Source organism: Silene latifolia, chromosome 6 (genome assembly GCF_048544455.1).
Source record: "Silene latifolia isolate original U9 population chromosome 6, ASM4854445v1, whole genome shotgun sequence".
In the NCBI taxonomy this organism is placed as follows: Eukaryota; Viridiplantae; Streptophyta; class Magnoliopsida; order Caryophyllales; family Caryophyllaceae; genus Silene; species Silene latifolia.
The window spans coordinates 72,373,185-72,395,219 of NC_133531.1; the positions used below are offsets into that span (position 1 = coordinate 72,373,185).

The following is a 22,035-nucleotide window of genomic DNA, read 5'->3' on the forward strand; positions in this document are numbered from 1 at the left end:
ACTAAGTCGGCAGACACGTAATTTAACATGCATTAATGTCGAGGTAGAAATTTAGGTTGATTACATGTGAGAGCATACAAACAATATGATAAAGAAATAAATACAATAATTGAAAATTGCAATAATTACAATGGGTTAATTGATCTACGTCGAAAATACACTTAAAACGGATGGTTTTATAAAAGAAAGGGAAAATAAATTAACGACCATATTACTAGGTGATAATACGAGTAATAGTTAATTAATACGTAAACTAATAATTAGGTCAAAGCAACAACGGAAGTTCAGGGGCAGAATTCAACCCGGAACAGGTGCAACAGTGCTGCGTCCTTTGGAAGAGGCGCAGTGCTCACTGCGTCTGTTCCTGAGGTGAACTCTGGCTATGAAGCCGGAATTGCATATCGTTAATGTTCATTGCTGAATTTAATGCTCGATTATCGATATTTGACTCGGATAGAAGTGGTTTAACGGATTATTTACATGCAAATTGGTCATAAAAACAATAAAAACATGAGACAAAACTAATTAAAATAAATTAATTACAATATTAATTATGAGGTTAATAACGAATTAAACTTACTAATTAGATTATTAATACTAAACTAAATTACTGATTATGACGATAAATAACAGATGAAAATATACAAAAGATGAATTTCAGAGACTTGACATTGATGAATCGAATCTCTAAAACCCGGATTTGATTTTAATGACGAAAACCCGCAAATATGAGTTACTTGGGATTTAAGTCGGGAATTAAAAGGATGATAAATAACATGAATTATGTATTAAAATTATCATGCGGATAAAATAAGAAATAAACAAGAAAAGACGAAAGAAGATAACAGACGAATTAAACAAAAGACGAAGGAAGAAGAAGGAAAGCAGGAACTGCGGCAGCCTCAGGAAGAGGCGCAACAGGTGTTGCGTCCCTTCGAAGAGGCGCAGCAGTTGCTGCGTCCTTCTCGACATCTGTCTCCCGTTAATCCGTTAAAAAGGGTTTGAATAAAGGTTTTTTAAATCGGTTTTGAATATATTTTCGACGTAAATCTTACAATAATAATTACAAAAATAAAGTACAATAATAAAAGATGGGATTTACACCCTCAGACTTACATGTTTGATAAAACGAGATTAACTATGTTAACGTTTAGTGATGCTCGACTCGAATGTACGACGAAAGTGCCCTCTAAGAGGAAAACGAACAAAATTGATTAAGTTGATTGAGGTGGAGTTGGTCAAATTGGTCAGTCATGCAAAACGAGGCTGGTACTCAGAAGGATCCGAGCTTACGTGGTCGAAAGTTCAAGCACGTAGACGCCAAAAAGCAAGAGCGTGGTCTTAGAATGCAAAGGGAGAAGAGAATGGTGGACACTCGCGTGAGAAATATGAGGAACGAAGGTCCCTATTTATACTAATCACACGAAGGAATTAGGGTTTCGGTAAAACTTTGGAAGTAAATCTCGAAAAGATATTAAAATACGCGGAAAGGATCTGGGGAAGAGGCGTAGCAACCACTGCGTCTCTTGGAAGAGGCGCAGCACCTGCTGCGTCCTTTCCCCAAGGGTTTCCTCCTGCGGAAGAAAGATTTTCCGCATTTCTATTATGGAATTGCGGTTGATCTTAATTTCCTTATTATATAAAATATAATTTCGGGATATAATTTACCAAAAGATTAAAATATTGAAAATATGGAATAGAAATATCCGGAACATTCCAGAATATTCTGACTCGGTATTTTAAACGATTATTAGAAAATGAAGACGGTTTTTGACCCGGACTCCAAATGTACTCTAATTACTGTCAAAACGACCGTAATGGCGTGTAGATGACGACCAAGGGGTAGACATAAGTATTTGAGCTATCACTTGACGATAAACTTACGAATTATCATAAATCATTCCGTGTACCAAACATGCGGTCCAATCATCACCGGGTGGCTTGCGGGAGGTGCAGAAATGAGGTGTCTACACCTCCTTAAAAACGAATTTCGTCCCCGAAATTCTAACCCAACCTACAAAACGTGAACTTCTAACACTAACTCCACCAACTATGTCTACCTTCGCAACATGGCTCACGATACCGTATCAACTACATCATAGACTCTCTACATTAACTCTATACACTACCGAATACCATCCATAAACGCCGTTAGCTCCGTCTCACTAACATATTATCCACTAGAACATCTAATATCAAGACAATCCACCAAGCAAGATCAACCACCGAACGGAATGTTACAAATTCTCCTTTAGTTTTACAGTTTTTTTTTTACTAGATGGTGTTGTGTCGTTATTGCTTTCCACCAAAACAAAATTTATATCTTTATAAACTACTCTTAGTAGAGTGATAAGCAAAGGTCGGATCCCAAGAGACAGGTATCTATTTAAGATTTCAATTGCAAGTAGTTATGTCTTAAGGTGTCATAAATTTGCGTTGAGATGAGATGCAATCTAGACTAATCAACAAGATGAATGTAAATTAATGAAAACAAAGTAAAGCAATTAAAGGAGTTTGTAAATAATTGATTAAGGGCACTAGGGTGTCATGGGTTCATAAGGGAATCATGGAAATAAATCATACAAACATGTTCTCAAATAGATGGAAGCAACTTATTGTTGTGATGGAATCGAGTTAGTGTATATCTTACAATTCCTAGGAAGATTTAGGTCCCGGAGCCGAGTCGATCAAGACTTTACAACACCTACAAGTCGAGTTAGTCTCTTCCTATTCAACTCTATGCATGGTCTAACAAGGCTTGAGTTGGCTTATATCTTACAAGTCTCATTGAAAAGATAAGAGAATCATGCTAGGATTGTCAATCGAGCATTTCATCAAGCATAACATGTGCATAAGTTGAAATCACAACAAGTAAGCATTTAATTATGAAAGCATATTAAATTAAGCATAGATCTAATCCCATGATTTGTTCCCCTAATTCTCCATTAACCCTAGCTAAGAGACTACTCACTCATGATCAAGTTTAACATGCTAATAAGGATGTCAATCATATTAACAAAGCAAAACATGATGAATAAGTAATGTAAATAACAATAATTAAGCAAAGGTAAAAGAGATTATACCAACTTGAGATAATCCAGATAATAAAGCAAAGAATAATAGAAGAAAACTTGATGATTGATGGAGAGTTGTCAATCCTCCAATAAACCCCAAATAATCTTCTAATTACCCAACTAAAACTAAGAACAATTGAGAGATTAAGGAAAGATTAAAATGTGATTAATATTAAAATGTGTATTATAACTTGGATTAAGACTAAATTAAGAGATTTAGAAGGAGATTAGGACTTGATTCTAAGATGATCTCCATCTAGGTAGTACAATAGGGTATTTAATTATACTAAAATTAAGTACAAGGATTAGGGTTACTAAGGGCTTAAATGACGATTAAGACCCTAAGAGAAGTTTAACGATTTGCAAATCCCGTAGGGACACGCGCGAGCTGAGTAGCAAGTCCCCAGGGACACGCGCGTCCTAGCCTGGAGTATGCTCGGGACTGTAAGGAAATCCGCTCGAGCTGAGCCTTGGGACGCCCGGATCCTGGGCCTGGACGCTCATCCTGAGCTCGGGACGCCCGAATCCTGGGACAGGGTTCCTCCTCTATTCTTGACTGCCTAACAATCCGTGAGGATTGACTTAGGACCGAGGGGATCGTCATCATTGCCCAATTCACTTGATTTATTTGCTTAGGCCTTTAATATTGCTCTCCTCTTTGGTGCTTGGTCATTAGTTGCGATCCATTTAGCTCCATTTTGCTCCATAAATACAAGGCTAGCAATCCTCTCCTACTAAGGACACAAAACCTCAAAGAATATGTAAAATAGGGAACTAAAGATAAGAAATGGTTCTAATAGTTGCTAGAAAGCATGGGAACGAGGCTAATTCGGGGACTAAATGTGCACAAATATGAGTCACATCACTAGGTTGATCCAAAATCAACCTATACCATCCTTGCGGATGAGAACGGTAAAAGAAAATCAACGATTTTCAAATTATCAGGAACCAATCATAAGTAAAAGGGCACCAAACGAAAACTCTCGTGAGAAAAGAATTTCACTTAAAACCCCATAGAAGAATCAAAGAAAATAAAATAAACAATTTAGAGAAATAGTCTTCACTCTTCTCTCAACGTTCAGATTGTTGTAAGGATTCCAAGTCAAAACTAGATCTGGAAATGATTTAAATGGGAACAATGAGGGAAAGAAAGATGGCTTGATCTGAAGTCATGTCAAAAAGCAAAAACAAAAAAAAGGACTTAAATAGCACCTCAAGCTCATAGTTTTACTTAATTATTTACGGAAAATGTTCTCATTCAATATTCTCATGGAATTGGTGTTCATGATATATTGGCATGGTACATTGGGTATATTTATGAGTTATTGAGTTTCTCATAATCTATAGTTTGGCTGATTGGCTATATTTAATCCAAATTATATTCTTCTTTGTTATGAAATATTATAGTATAATATTATATGGATGTCCATATCTTAAAATATTTTAGAGTGTATTATCTTATGGAAAGTCTACCCTCATTGTATGTGTATATATACCCTTTCATAATGGAATAATATACAGTTCTGTCTCTCTCTTTTTTCTCTCTACCTTCTCTCTATAATTATCTCTTGTCTTTATTTCACAACACGTTATCAGCACGAGTTTTAACCGACTGAGCGAAAAAAAATTAGTAATCTGAATTTGTTCGTATATTATTTAGATCTGATAATTTGGAGGTTCGTATCAGATCTTATTTTATTACTTTGCTGATTCAGGTACGCTTTTCATTACTATTATCTACCGAGTAATAAGAAACGTAAATTTAAAAATAATACTGGTATCATAGTTAATTGAAACCTTAATGAAATCATGGTATCATCTCAATGAAGAAAATTATGGTGAAAGTGAATTACTTAATAAAATATTTGTGATTGCTTATTTTGGCCCATAGCTAGCATCCCGTCTTAATAATTGAACTTGATTTTGGAAAAACAAACTTTAAGGTATTATGATGGTGTTATGGGTTACGATGAGAATTTAATATATATGCTCACATGTTGATTACTTTATAGACAGATTATACTCATATTACTTAATTGTTGAATTATATGATATATATTGTTCATAAGATAATTAGTTTACTCGTTCATTATGTTGTTGCGTAAACATTGACATGTCCATAATTGTCTATAATCACATGCATATAGTTGACACATTGACTGCCATACCGACTCCGAAATTCTAATTGCGTGTAAATTTGATAGCGTCTCGTATTTTAATAATGTCACATTGATTAACGATAGCAGCAAGTATAAACTTTATAGCATCCATGTATCACATATTTTATTGGGAAAACCATGCCTATACGGCTAGTTATAATTGTTGCTAGTTTAGATCAAACAAGTATAAAAAAAATGTATTGGGAACATATTTGTTATGATAAACATTGACATGAGACTATTAGTCTTCCTGTATGTATGGTCAACATGTTAATATGTTATGATAGTTTAAGTGTACTCTCTTGTGTATGCATATATAATTCGCTTATGGTGTTGCATGAGAAGTGTGGTCTTCCCACCATGTTGAATCAAAATTAAGAACTTGGAACTATAAGTTTTGTACGCATGTGACAACTAGTGTGATTTTGTTTGATCTTCATTCCCGAGCAAATTGTGAACCAAATTATATTCCGTAAATGCGTATATATGTACTTTGCTAATGATGTTTTGCCTATGTTATTACAATAAGTGAAAGTTCAAAAAGGAAACATTATGTCAATTTTTATATGGTAAACAAATTATTGATAGAGGACATATCATATAATATTGGACCTGAAGTTCCAAAGATTTATTTTATAAAGATGAGCAGATATGTCCACGTAATGACTTTGACCTGAAGTTCAAAGTTTTAAAAGGTGTGTAATAATTTAACACCGTCTCATCAGTACAATATATTAATATTGTATAAGTGTAAGTGGCCAGAAGTCCACGTCTATGAGTATATGAACCGCTGTTCAACTTAAAGCGATCTTTATAAAAGGCAAATTTATTTGCGACTTGATTCTTGTTAACCTGAAGTTGAACAGTATAATGAGATATGAATTTGATCCATTCTTTGAAGTCAATGTGACATCTCATAAAGACTCTGTTTGTAACACAAATCAAGAATATGGCGTTATGATAAGCCTAACATTGCGGCCTTAATTGAGCCTAATAATATGGCATTTGATGAGCCAAGTAAAGAAGCCTTAATTGAGCTTAATGATGTGGCCTTATTGAGCCAAATTTATTCATTGAAAGAAATGAAAATATCTCATGAAAGTGAATATTTCATGAAAGGTCATATGGAAATACTCAAAGAGTAATATATTCCTTATTGGAATATTGACGAGTCGTGCCTACATATATGAGACACATATTGTGTCATATGTCACATCATTTATTCGGTTGGATAAAGTATTACTAACCATAAGATTAGCGTGATGAATATAGTCAACAAAAATATGGCATGTGATAAGTGAAATGATTGAGATACATCCAATTTTGATTAAAGTTTGCCGTGTATTTTTGGCAAACTAAGAAAGTTGACATGAAATGATTCAGATGTGACAAATTAAAGCCATCCGGGTTCTTACTATACCCGTTTTGATAAACCTTGAGTTTATCTTCAAGAAAAGATAAGTGCTGAAATTATCTCGTGTAGAATTTTTATTAAAGGCAAGACACTACACTGAGATTGAGTATGTATGATGTTGGAGATCTAAACACTACTCGATATTGAATAAAGAACTTAAATGTTCGTGTATGGATTGAAAATATATTGAGAGTAATCACATAATGATTTTTCTAAGTCGTTCCCGTGATTAAAAATCACATTCAGATTTTTATATAAAATCGTTGATCTCTTAAATTGGGCATTGTAAATCAGCACATTAAAAATCCAACTGCATTACACATTTCTTCCAGAAATATCTGTTATTGTACAAAGATGCCCATATAAATTCTCATCGATGATATGAGAAATTGAGATCTAAGGTGGTTATGATAAATATTTAAACTATACATTGGTTATAGTTTTTACCACCTTAGGGGGAGAAAAGTGAGTTAAAGCTGGTAAAAATAAAATTGATCCCATACTGAACCAAAAGTTCAGAAGGTTATATGTTAAATTCATTGAGTAGAGGTTTTTGAATTTGATATAACCATATGTTTTACCAGATTAATACAAGTATATACACTTGAAGTGTTTTATAATAAAAGTCAAAATGAATTGACGGTTCCAATTAATGTGAAATAGCAAGTTCAAGCAGTTGGTATGACATATAATTGCTATATTTGAAGTGTCCCCGAAGTGACACGATATCTGAAGGATAATAGATGGCTTAAATGAATATAATGGTACCACATACATATTCATATTCAGATATCATTAAACAGTACTGATATCATCAAGAGGTGATGAAACTATATCGATATATTTATGGAACCTACATACATTTGCGCGCGATATTTTATGGACTTCATAAATGGGGATCGTAAATTTAAGTCCATTTTCATTGTCGACATATAATCTATGATTATAAATGAGCTCATGGACTAGATGTCAAGTTATTGACCCGAAGTCAATTTAAATTATAAATATTGGAAAAGAAAACTGTACAGTTTGCATTATCGAGTCGTCATCATGTGCATATAGATAATAAGTTCATCACTACATTTAGTTTTACTATATACATTATTATTATTGGATTATTTTAGGATATGTTATTTATAACTTAGTTTTATATCATATGCATGCACATGTTTCATAATATAATTTTGAATGGAAAATGTTGGAAAGGAGAAATATATTATGATCTCTACTCCTTTGAGGATAACTCCCTGTAGGAGCCTCTTATAAATAATCATCAATTGTTAATGGTTGATCAATTTGAGTTATTGAAAACTCTTGATGAAATATTTAAACCTCTACAATACGATTGAAAGATACCGTGATTAGTTCCGAAAGTGGAACATCAAAACTCCTACAGAGTTTATTTGAAAAGTTATTGTCTCAACCTGAAGTTTGAGCATATGAGAATAATTATTGAAATGAGCTTCTTGCTAAACATGTGAAATTAGCTTATGGTCCAGAAGTACCATAACAATTGGAAAACAATGTAGTCAAGTCTACAATGAAAAATGCCAATCCATACATATATATGGTTTAGCAAATAAAATCGCTTAAAGGAATTTGATGATTTATTCAATAATTATCAGATTGATTTTCCTTAATACAAGGAATTAAAGAATGATGGCTACACTCTTTTTCTCCTTGACTAGGTTTTTATCCCAACGGGTTTTTCCTAGCAAGGTTTTTAACGAGGTAGCACTATAAGCGCATTATTACGCTATAGTCACGTCATTGTAATTGTTGAGATGACAATTGTTTTAGACATATAATGTTATGTCGTTTATTGATGAGATCCTATATCACTATTGCGGAATTATTATTTCAAATGATGATCCAAGAGTTGTTATGAAATGATTATATCCAGACTGTTAGTTGTCAAAGAAATATGATATCGAAGCTGTCATGAATTTCTATTGAGTGAAGATTCAAGTTTATCAACCATAATAGGTACTACTTCAACGATCATCAAGAAGGAATGTCAAAGCATGGATCATTTTAAGATACATCAAGTTATGTAATCATCAGGGGGAGTAAACACGCGCTGTACTCTTTTTCCTTATCCATGGTTTTGTCCCACTGGGTTTTCCATGGAAAGGTTTTAACGAGGCAGCTTGTTATGTGTGTTTGAAGATTATTGTACTCTTTTCCTTCACTAGTATTTTTCCCACGAGGTTTTCTAGGAAGGTTTTTAACGAGACATCTTCTTCAGTGATGGACATCCAAGGGGGAGTGTTATGAAATATTATAATATAATATTATATGGATGTTCATATCTTAAAATATTCTAGAGTGTATTATCTTATGGAAAGTCTACCCTCATTGTATGTGTATATATACCCCCTCATAATGGAATAATATACATTTTTGTCTCTCTCTTTTTTCTCTCTACCTTCTCTCTATAATTATCTCTTGTCTTTATTTCACAACATTCTTTAAATAATCCCAGGTCGCCTATACGGCTATACGTTATTCAAGTTTCAAGTTTAGTGTTCATTTTGACATCGTAATTTTCGTCAGGTAAATTAAACAAACATTTGAAAAACTGAAAGATAAATTGATTTTGTTAAAAAGAGACCGAGCTCTTTAAATATTTAAAATGAAATCCTACTAAATTTAAAACTGTTGTTAGAATCCATTTTTGAAAATAAAGGTTATTTGGCACAATGAGGATCCTCTGTCCCATTTTTTTGTCTCATCTCCTGTCTCATGCTCTCTCTTTTTGACACATAGACATAAAAACCTCATAGAGTATATTTATTATTTCCTATGTTAATGTGTCAAGCAAAAAGTATCACGGAACAGGAGATGAAACACCATATAGGACAGATGATCCTCACTATATTTGACAATGTTTTCTGAATTTGACAAAAGGTTAAGAAAAAAGTGTTTTATTTTTATTTTTCTCCATGTTTCACAGAAATCTAATAATATTGCGTATTTTGAAACTTTCTTACAACTTTATTTCAAAAGGACAATTGTTTTTTCTGGACAGAAAATTAACGACGCAAGAGATCGGTGTAAAAGTGGAAGAATGTCAACAATTTAAACTTATTTAAGGAAAATTGTTACTTGAGGCTAAGGCTCCGTTTGGCACGACACTTCAGATAGGTTATTTGACCAAAGTAGCTTATTTGATCAAAATTTCAGCTACCTGATTTTTTTGCTACGTGTTTGGCAAGTAGCTTATTTGGTCAAATAAGCTACCTGAAATGAAATGCTACCTAGAGTAGCATTCGGGATTTTAGGTACCTGAAATCAACTATTTTCCAATTATTGCCCCTACAATTTATAATATTAAATAATTATCATATCCTTTTCGTCATTTTACCAAAAATCAGTTATCTTTTCAGTTGGTTTGCCAAACATTTTTTTTATAATCAGTTACCTTATCAGCTCCTAGTTTTCAACTACCTTATCAGTTAACTTTTCAGGTTTCAGTTAACTTTTCATAATTCAGGTAGCTTATCAGGTTTCAGTTAGTTTTTCAGCTAGTTTTACCAAACAGAGCCTAAAAGTTGCGGGTCGACCAATTTTGAGATTATTGTGCACTATTTTTTTCAATAATAATAATGACCATTTTAATTTTTATTTTATATAATGCTTAAAATAAAATAAATTTAGTAAAATTAACTCAACGTCCCAACTAAATAAGGTCTAATTAGACTTGTACTTTCAAAACAGAGATCAGGAACAAACGCATAGAGTGTTTTTTCTTACACCAATTCTCATTTGTGACGGGTACTATTCCGTCACAAACACTATTCACATTTGCGACGAGCCAAATGTGACCAGTTTATGAGAAAATGTGACCATTTTTTTAAAAGTAACATTTTATGAACAGTACTTGAGTGGTTACATTTTATCAAAAAGTGGTCATATTTGCCCGTCGCAAATTGTGACCGTCACAAGGGAGAATTGCTGTTTTTCTTACAAGGATGTTATTAATACTTCGAGCACACATTAACCCTAATTTATTAAATTTGTTTAAAAAAAAAGTTTGATCATTACATAGAGTTAACATATGTAATTTCAAGTATATTCTTTTTTCACGGTCTTAAGTAAGACTTAAGACGTATCCACAATCGTTATGAATAATGTCAAATTAAAAAGTCTTAGCTTAAGATCGTCTTGAGCAAGACCAACCGTTAATTACATGAGCTGTATTGGGCCCTGTGTTTATTTTCATTGTTAATGAGTAATAATTAGGTTACCTGTACTGGGCCCTGTGTCTATTTCATTGTTAATGAGTAATGACGGCAATAAAAGCACAACTTATTAGTTATTACTATCATTTTGCCATGATTAATTTGTTGGCTATTTGAAATATAAAATTGTTTGAGCTAAAGTGAGCTAACGTCTTTGTCAATAACGATTCTGTTAATTGCCTAATTATTTTTTATTGCTTTCAGATTACTTACTTTATTTGTTCTATATTAAATCTTGTAGGGTAAATAGGGTTACAAGAAACTTATAATGTCCAAATTAAATTTATAAGTTGTGCTATGACTGTCCTCAAGCTAACGTCTTACTCCCTCCGTCCCGGTCAATTATTGTCCTTTTATTTTGACACAAAGACCAATAAAAGACGAGGGTGTCAATTGTTAGATGACAAGTGAACCAAATTGAGTGCGAATGATTAAATTGCTTATCAAACGCATCACTAAAATAAAAAGGACAATAATTGACTGGGACACCCAAAAATACAATAGGACAACAAATGACCGGGACGGAGGGAGTAGTTCTTTTGGGTATCTTGATTCTTGAGGGCTGCTATGTCTCATAAGCTATATGTTTGGGCCTATCACCTATGGATCGAGATACGATTCTCTCGATTTCCTAAAAAAAAAAGGTCTATTTTCTCTTTAATAATCGTTAATAATGTTTTTTATGCTTCATTATTCCTTTATTTTTATGCATAAAACCCATACGTACAAAGTCGTTAATTACACCAGAATATGATCTTAACTGTTTAAAGCACCCACAATAGAGAGGATGGTTTCATCCTCTTATTTTTTCTCTTTCTTTCTATTTTTTTTTTGACACCTCATTCCCTCTTTCATCCACCTCATTTTCCACTATCTACATCCTCTTTATTTCTTCCTTCACAATAGAGAGGATCCTCTTATATTACTTTTTTTATTACTATATTTATTTTATCTATATTTAATATTATGAGTTACTATATATTGTTTTAATAATTTACAAATTAATAAAACAAATTTTAAAAAAAGTTTATGTTGCTAAATTAAATAACATATAAAATTCATAAAACAAAATACATCAAATTCATAATACAAAGTAAGATATAAAATTCATGAAACAAAATACATGAAACTTAACATTAAATTGTGATATATATTTTTAATTTATGTTCGAGCCTTGAAACATAGTCCATATATGCTCGTTCAACTCGTTTTTCAAAGACGTGTATTTTTTCTCTTTCTTTCTATCTAAATCTCAACCACTCTGTAAAAATCTGACTAAATTAATGTCTCTATATCACATTTACATATTTATGAGGTTGGTGATTGTCGTGTAACAACCAACACTCATATTTTATATCAACAATACACAATAGCATGCATTGGTGATAAATATGTACAACCAGAGGCGGACCCACCTGGTAGCAAGGGGTGACGTCCGCTACCCAAACTTAAAAAAATCGGTTTAGCGGATCGATTTTTGCTACCCCAAATATTGCTGATTAGTGTATAAATAGATACTAGTGCATCAAATATACAACAAATATCAAGTGGTTTAGTGGTGAAGGCTTTGTTTTCTCACTAATGGTCCTAGGTTCAATTCCCATGAAGTGCATTTTTTCCACTTTTATTTTCCTAACGCATTGATGCTTTGGCCTTTGGGTACCACATTTTTTAAGTCGATGAATTAGAAAAAAAAAATAAGCTAATAAATCATAAATTAGTAATAAATATAATATGAATTGATTACTTTAGTTTGGAAGTAACAAAATTTTAAGTTATTATGTAAGCGATCTATTGAACTCGTTATACATATTGTGAATTAGATTAAACAAGTTATGTAATGTATATTTTTCTCGATTCTAAAATTTATTGATATATATATGTGGCTACATTTTTTTTGCTACCCCAAACTTTAAATCCTAGGTCCGCCCCTGTGTACAACATGCATCTTTTTATATACTACAACAGTTGACTTCTTTCAAATATTGGATGCACCAAAACAAATATGAATGTACAATGTCAATTAAAAGTATATTGAGCAATTTTATTTCCATAATAAATAAAAATTATAAATTAAAATATTATCCATATGGCAAATAAACATTAGCTTATGGGCACAAGATGTCTCCTTTCTGTAAGGGTTTGAAGAATTTGATTGTATCTGATATCTTCAAAGATTACAATATCATCCTATATATACTATTACAATGGCATGAATCACAAGAAACCTATCACCTAATATTTACCTTAAACCTAAGAATTAAACTAAGGTAATTACAATATTGGTAAACACAATAATAAGGAAAACGAGATATGAACAATTAAGCAAGACACAAATATGGAAAGACTAGGTTACGGAAATATTCCTAACACGCTCCCGCAAGACAGACGACCCAAAGGCGAGACCGATCTTGGAAAGCAATGAAGTAAAACGCGGCCTTGGAAGAGGTTTAGTGAGCGCATCTGCAAGTTGGTCATCACCAGAAATGTGTTGAACGCGGAGTAGACCTTGTTGGACTTGTTCACGAACAAAGTGAAAAGCTAAAACTAAATGTTTCATCCGAGAATGAAAGACAAGATTGGCCGAATAATGTGTAGCACTGAGGTTGTCACAGTAGACAACCGGTGGGATAGACAATGGAACCCGAAGTTCAGTTAGAAGAGAACGGAGCCACGTTAATTCAGCGGTTGTAGTGGCCACGGCGCGAAATTCAGCCTCAGTAGATGAACAAGCTAAGGCTCGTTGCTTTTTGGAGGCCCAAGAGAGAGCATTGCGTCCCAAGTAAGTAACATATCCAGTGGTAGAAACGTAGGTATCACGGTCCCCACCCCAGTCGGCATCATAGTAAGCATGAAGTCGAGGAGGAGAGGATTTATAAAGTTGAAGACCAACATGGGACGTACCATTCAAGTAGCGTAGCAGGCGTTTTAAAGCACTCCAATGGAGTTCAGTTGGGCGTTGCATAAACTGTGCAAGTTTGTTAACCAAGAATGCAATGTCGAGGCGAGTGAAGGAGAGGTATTGAAGACTCCCTAAGATAGCACGAAACTCAGCGGTATTGGAAAGTTCAGGACTCCCATCATGATGAAGAGGAGGGTTCACGGCTAGAGGGGTAGTAGCCGGTTTCGACTCAAGCATTTTGTGATTGTGCAATAAGTCATGGATGTATTTTGATTGTGTCAATAGAAGACCATGGGGGTTGGGGGTGACTTCAACACCTAAGAAGTATGACAATGAACCTAAGTCTTTGAGTGAAAATCGTGCAGCAAGAGACGCAATAAAGGAAGACACATGATGTGGGTTAGAGCCGGTGACAATAATGTCATCAACATACACAAGTAAGTAAAGGGTGTGCGACAGCGTCGTGAACAAAAATAAAGAAGGGTCAGCTAGTGAAGCTGTGAAGCCGAGACCAAGGAGATGTTGCTTCAGTGTCGTGTACCAGGCACGTGGGGCCTGTTTGAGACCGTATATAGCTTTAGTGATCTTACATACATAGGTGGGGTGTTCGGGACTGGTGAAGCCCGGTGGTTGTTGCATAAACACTTCGTCGGAAAGCGAACCTTGTAAAAAAGTATTATTAATGTCGAGTTGGCGTAAACACCAACCCTTTGTGAGAGCAAGAGACAGTAGAGTACGTACCGTAGCGGGTTTGACGACCGGGCTAAATGTCTCAGAATAATCAACACCAGGTCGTCGCAAAAAACCTTTGGCGACAAGTCGAGCTTTGTACTTGTCAATGGAGTTGTCGGGTTTGTATTTAATGCGAAAAATCCACTTACATCCAATAACATTATAGGATGGATTAGGAGGTACGAGTGTGCATGTTTCATTCTTTTACAAGGCAGTGAACTCGGCAGTCATAGCATCGCGCCACAAAGGATCGACCAAGGCTTGCTTGGTAGTGTTGGGTATTTTCGATGGGGGAAGGCCTGTGGCAATCTTGGCATACTTCGGGTTTGGTTTACGAATGTTGTTTATCAAGCAGGTGACAGCACGGGCAGGTGGTTGAGGTGGTGGAGGTGGTGGTGGGGGCGGTGTTTGAGAGATGAGGGTGGTAGTAGCGGAAGTAGTGGGAGTGGCTGGAGTGATGGGCGAAACAGGGGAAGAGGAAACAGGGGAGGTGGGAGCAGAATGGGTTTGTCGAGGTGAGGTAGGAGGTGTTTCAGGTGTGGAAGTAGGGGGTGGTGATGGTGGGGTCTGGGCAGCGTATGAGGGTTCAAGGGACTCATGAAACCACGAGGTGGTGGTGAGTGGTACAGAGGAAGATGCGGAACTGGTGGTAAGGTCAGGATAAGGAAAACAGTTTTCGACAAATTTAACATGACGAGAAACGAAGACTTTACGAGAAGTTGGGTCAAGGCAGTAAAATGCACTTTGTGTGGGTGAGTAACCGATAAACACACAAGGCTTGGAAGGAGGTTCTAATTTGTGAGATGTATAAGGCCGAAGCCATGGGTAGCATAAACAACCGAAACTGCGGAGTTTGGTGTAGTTGGGGTGATGACCGAAGAGGAGAAAGTAGGGTGTCGAGTTTTGTAGTGTAGCAGTAGGCAATCGATTATAAGGTACGTGGCAGTAGAAAAGGCATGAGGCCAGAACGTTGGTGGTAGGCGAGAATGAGTGAGAAGGGATAACCCGGTTTCAACAATGTGACGGTGACGTCTTTCAGCATACCCATTTAATTCGGGGGTGTGAGACGGAGTGGTGAGATGACCAATACCATTATCACTCAGTGTATAGGCCATCTTGACATATTCGCCACCGTTGTCTGAAAATATTTGCAAAATAGGACGTTTAAAAAATTTCTCAACAAGCTTTCAAAAACGAACAAAAACGGTTGTAGCATCGGATTTCAATTTGAGCGGATATAACCAAATATATTTGGTGAAATGATCAACAAAAATAATATAGTATTTGAAATTGTCATAAGACACAATAGGAGACGACCATACATCGGTAAAAATTAAATGTAATGGTGCTTTAGATAATAACGTTGAATTAGAAAATTCGAGTTTATGACTCTTGTGTATATTACAAGAGTTACAAAAATCAACTAAAGTGCTTGGAATTGAAATCGAAAGTTTATTAACTAAATAACGTAATACTTTTGCCGACGGATGTCCAAGATGATGATGCCAACCATAGTCTTTAGAGAGCCGGCTAGTGTGAGCAGACGGTTGCGGAGGATGCCATTCATAGACTCCACCATTAGACAGTCCGCTTATGAGAATCCGATGCGTTTGAAGTTCCTTTATAGAAAAAGAGGTTTGTGAAAATTCAAAATAAGCATTGTTATCTTGACAAAATTGAGACACAGACAAAATATTTCGCGAAATTGTAGGAACAAAAAGAACGTTTTTAAAAAGAAATTGCGAAGAGGACGAGTGATTAACAGTAAACGAACCTATATGTGAGATGGGTAATGCATAGCCGTCACCAATCACAAGTTCATCACTCCCATCATAATGAGTGTGTAAGGCAAGATTTTGAAGGTCGTTGGTGATGTGATGCGTTGTACCACTGTCTACAAGCCACGGGCGATGAGTGTTGGAGGTAGGAGTGGTGGCTGTGTGGGCTTGAGGTTGAGCACGGTTTTGTCTGGCTGGAGGGAATGCATTCTAGGGTGGAAACACTACATTAGGATAGTCGCGTTTAAACTTGTAACAACTCGAGATGACATGTCCAATAGCACGACAATACTGACACTTACCCTTGAAGGGAGCATGAGTGTAAGAATCGGTATTGGGGGGGGGGGGGGGGTGCAGTAGAGGTGGAAACACGATTTGTGTTGGGAACATAGGTGCAGTTGTTGGTGCGGTTGGCTTGAGCAGGGTGGGCAGACGCAGGGAATGGTGCCGGTTTGGTGAGTTGATTTTGGGTGAGGTCAAAGTTGATTAGTTTCTCGTGAAGAGCATCGAAAGAGATTGGACCGTCACGAGCATTGATAGCATCGATTATGGGTTTATATGCTTCGTAGTCAAGACCACGAATAACTTCAGCAATGATATCATCATTGTCCATGGGTTTTCCTAAGATAGCGAGTTTATCAGTACACGATTTTATGGTGTGCATAAAGTCGGTGACGGATTGGGTAAAGTCTTTGGTTAAGGATTTCAGACGATCTTTAAATTGGAGAATATGACCACGAGTGGATTTGGCATAGGTATTGGAAAGGACGGTCCAAACATCATGCGAGGTCGGGGCTCGCATAACGAGGGCATGGGTTTCAGGGGTGAGAGTGCCAAGTAACGCACCTTTGATAAGTTGGTCTTGACGAGTCCATGTGAAAAACGCAGGGTTAGGGGTGGGTTTTGTTTTGTCGGTGTCAGTGGGTGAAGAGATGGTGTCGGGTGGGCAGGGATACGAGCCATCAAGGTATTTGAGGAGGTCGTAACCAATGAGGAACGATGCGACTTGATCTTGCCATTGCATAAACGTCAATGGAGTTAGTTTATCAACCATGGAAAGGTTGACGAGGTAGAGTGGGACACTCGGTTCATGGGTGTTTTTGATGGTGTTGCTAGACATAGCTAGGGTTGGAAAAAGGCGGGTTGTAGTTATGAGGATCGGAAGGCGATTGATACCATGTAAGGGTTTGAAGAATTTGATTGTATTGATATCTTCAAAGGTTACAATATCATCCTATATATACTATTACAATGGCATGAATCACAAGAAACCTATCACCTAATATTTACCTTAAGCCTAAGAATTAAACTAAGGTAATTACAATATTGGTAAATACAATAATAAGGAAAACGAGATATGAACAATTGAGCAAGACACAAATATGGAAAGACTAGGTTACAGAAATATTCCTAACACTTTCCTCTACTTTCCTCTAAAAGTAGGGGAATCACCCATCTTCCTCTGTACAAGAGGACACCCAACATAATTCCGACAATAGAGAGGATGTCCTCTTAGAGGAGAGAGAGGGTTATGAGGAGGCTCAATCCTATCTGTTGTGGGTGCTCTTAGAGCGAATAGCTTCTCCATTTCTTTATAGGAAAGAGAGGATTCTATTCTGATTTGTTGAGGGTGAGTAGAGTTTTTGGTGACGATAAAGGTGTTCCAAAGGTGATGGTTTCGTAAAACTAAAACTGGAAAATGGGTGAAGAAATATATTACAATTTCTAGGAACATAACAAAAGAAAATATAATGAAAACTGCCAACAATTAGGCCTCGTTTGGTTACCTTACTAATTCATGGGAATTTCATAATCCCATGAATTATGTTTTTAAAACTTGCTTGGTTGCCCATTTTCTTGTAAAATGGAGGAATTTACAACTCCCTTGGAGTTTCCAACTCCTACATAATGGGGGAATTTAATTACCCACCCCCTCCTTGGTCATTGGAAACTCCTACATCATTTGCTAATAAAATTTACTTATTTGCCTTTTTAAAAAGAGAAATTATGTGTTACCAATATTACGAAGGGGTATATTGGTAATTAGAGATTAAAATCAGGCGAATTAACACACTCCAACCAAACAATTTAGGGGAATTTAATCCATGGGAAAAATAAACTCCATCAAGGCAACAAACATGTTTTTGTCCATTCACGTGAATTTTATACGGGAGTTGGATTCCAGTGAGTTGCAAATTAACACAGGAATTTAACATCTGCATGAACCAAACGAGGTCTTAGTAATGTACTAATGTCTTCAATAATAATCTTAGTTCCCTAATTTATGCCGTTCAGATTCAGAATTTTGGTTAACACGGTAAGCAATCGGCGAAAACAATTAGGTGAATACATTTATTATTTAAAGCCTAACTCAAGGCTTCACGAATTGTGAGAGCTTCACGAATAAAAAGCTTTTGCTGTCATGAATTCTTGTGTACAACTGTCTTAAACAATAATTTATATAAAGCAGGTTTTTGGTTGTCGTTTTTTTCATTACTTTTTATATTTTAATTAACTAATATGCTTGATCTGCATAATTATGATTGTGGATCCGTCTTGCACAATAATATCATAAAACAACTTTAATAAGAAATTTATTTCCCTTGTCTTCCAAAATTTCCTTTTTTCTTTGGTGTAAAGTGAGCCACATGAGCAGATATGTTACTGTCCGAAATCGAACCCAAGTCATGAGCTAGGTTGCACCAAAACGGACACGGACACGGACACGTGACACGGCATCCCATGAAATTTAGGACACGGGACACGGCATTTAAATTTAATAATATATATATTCTATAGTTATATATGTGTGATTTTATTTTTGAAAAAGTATTGAATATTAAATTTAAATAAGTGAAAATAAAACTTACGTTAATTATAACTCATTCTCATTTCCAAAACTAAAACCAACTTATAATCAATCTATCTCGACATCTCAATACTAGTCTAAATAACATTTGTCTCCAATTCAACTTATTTCCTCACCAAATTTAACCATATAACAATTCTCGCCATTTAACTTAAATTCAACTTGATTCCGTTTGGTGGCCAGGTGTGTCCAAATACCATGGACACGGCTCAAAATACCATGGACACGTGTCAGACACGTGCCGAAATAAAAAATGAAAGTTAGACACGGCTTTACAAGTGTCCGACACGTTTTGACGTGGTGTCCGACGAGTGTCGTGTCTGACACGGGTGTCCGACACGGGAACGCCGATTAGGAGGAGTGTCCATGCAACCTAGGTCATGAGTACCACACCTTAATTAATTATGCCGTTACTAACTATACTAATTGACACTTAACATTTGCTAAAATTTCCTTTTATTGAAATACAAGGACTACAACCTAAATAGCCAAATAGGTTCCCGTAAAAATGAAGGAATAGCCAAAGTACTTGACAAATCTAAGTACATATGAATACAACAAAAAGAGCACCACCCATAAGTCTTAGACACAACATTTCAATTCTATACGTACTCAAAATGGCAGACCAGGAACCAAATACTGACCATATCAACCTTCATTCCTACTTGTCTGATGATCATCTCCGGCAAGATGATGATACTACTCATGAATCTGAACCGCCAAGCTTCCGTCACCTCTCCTTCTCCGCTACATCCGCCACGCCAAGGCCTTGCTATTCCCGCGACACCTTTACCAACATCTATGAAACATTCCCACGTCTTAGTAATGCTTCTGCACCTGCTAATAATGGCATTCTATTAAGCCCTCAATCGACTCCACCACAAAGCCCTCGATCGAGGTGGTCTTTTTCTTCCCCACCACGAACGTCAATCTCCTCCCATCATCCTCCTCCTCTTTCCCGTTGTTGCGTACTAACCCTCCGCCACCACGATGGAAACATACACTCCATCGTGGTAACTAGAGGATTAGTATTCACCGGCTCTACCAGCTCTTATATACGAGCGTGGCAACAAACTGACTGTGTTGAAAAGGGGTATGTAAAATCGCAGTCAGGTGAGGTCCGATCCATGCTGGCTCATGGCAACATGCTATTCACCACACACAAAGATAACAAAATCCGGGTTTGGAACATCTCGTCCCCTGCAACATCTGGACCTTGTAATACTTGCGACGTAGATAATTATTACATACGTCCTCAAAAAATAACAACACTTCCAAAATCGAGTCCATTAAGGTTCTTGTTCCCTAAAACAAAAGCGCAAATTCATCGAGACATTGTGTCTTGCTTAGCTTACAATTGGAATGAAGGAATATTATATACAGGGTCGTATGACAAGACCGTGAAAGCCTGGCGATTGAGTGACAGTAAGTGTATCGACTCTTTTGCTGCCCATGCCGACAACATCAATGCTATGGTGATCAATGAAGAAGGGTATTTGTTCACATGTTCTTCAGACGGAACAGTGAAAATGTGGAGCAAAGTATCAGGTGAGACCTTCCATACATTAACCATGACTCTACATTTCCAAACACATCCTATATACACACTCGCCTTAAGCGAAGCATCACTATCAGAAGGGAGTATCTTATACTCTGGATCATCAGAGGGATGCATCTATTTCTGGGAAAAACAAATATCTGGTGAGTATAAGCGTCGAGGGTGTATCCAAGGACATCAATTTGGCGTTCTATGTTTGACTGCTATTGACGATTTGGTGATTAGCGGATCAGCTGATTGTATGATCAAAATATGGAAAAGGGGTAATGATTGGAAAGATGGGGTAATGGTGAATGTGACCCATGAGTGTGTTTCTGTTCTCGAAGGGCATAAAGGACCGGTCAAGTGCGTAGCGGCTTGTTTAGAGGACGATGTTAGTTTTGTGAGGGGGTTTTTGGTTTTTAGTGCTGGTTTGGATCAGACATTCAAGGTGTGGAAAGTAAAGGTTTTACAAGAATCGACCATGATAAGAACAACACAGTTGTCAGATAATGCTGATGGAGAAGATCATTATGTCGACGACGAGGTCGAGATAGTTACTCCTGTTTTATCACCTTCATGGGTCAAGATGGTTCAACGTGACGGGTAGTGACTTAATTAGCTAGTTAGTGATGTTATTCTCGATGGTGTTGACTGTTGAGTTTCACCTTCATTTATTACTGCTTACATTTTCAATATTTTTCTATTCTATGTATCTCTTGAGTAAATTATAAATCAAAATTTCAAAGCGACGGCGGACCTCTGAGGCTTTTTCAGGATTTGGTCAATGGGGTGCGTAAAATTAGCAAAAACACATATACGCAGTGGCGGATTTAAGTTTTCGATCATGGGAAATATGGTTCTGACGTTAATAATTTCTTATGTGATTGATTATACGAAATTTACATAATACTCCATCCTATTTATAATAACTCTCCTCTTTTAAAAGGGCACGCAAATTAAGGGGAGGGTTATTTTATGGTAAAGTATTGTGGTGGTGTAAGGTAATTGGAGAGAGAGAAGGTATTATTGTGGGGTAAGATGATTAAAATAAGTATTGTTGTGGGGTAAGGTGATTAAAATAAGATAAAGTATGAGTATTGTGAGGTATTGTTGTGGGGGTGAGGTGATTAAAATAAGTATAAAATTTTACTAAATAAGAAAAGGGGGAGAGTTATATGAATAGATGAAAAGGGAAATGAGGAGAGTTATTATGAATAGGAGGGAGTATAAACTAGGTTGGGTGTCCAGTACTGCCACCACTCTCTCTATTTATTATCAAATTTTAGTTTATAGTAGGAAATGTTAATATTATAAGACGGAGAT

General features: G+C 36.0%; 1 protein-coding gene across 1 annotated transcript; it reads left to right on the top strand.

The window, feature by feature from the left end:
* Nucleotides 1-19,789: 19,789 nt before the first annotated feature.
* LOC141588222 (protein JINGUBANG-like) lies at nt 19,790-21,319 on the top strand. Its single transcript, XM_074409676.1, has one exon. The coding sequence runs from the start codon at nt 19,790-19,792 to the stop codon at nt 21,317-21,319; it is 1,530 nt and encodes a 509-aa protein (XP_074265777.1).
* Nucleotides 21,320-22,035: the final 716 nt, after the last annotated feature.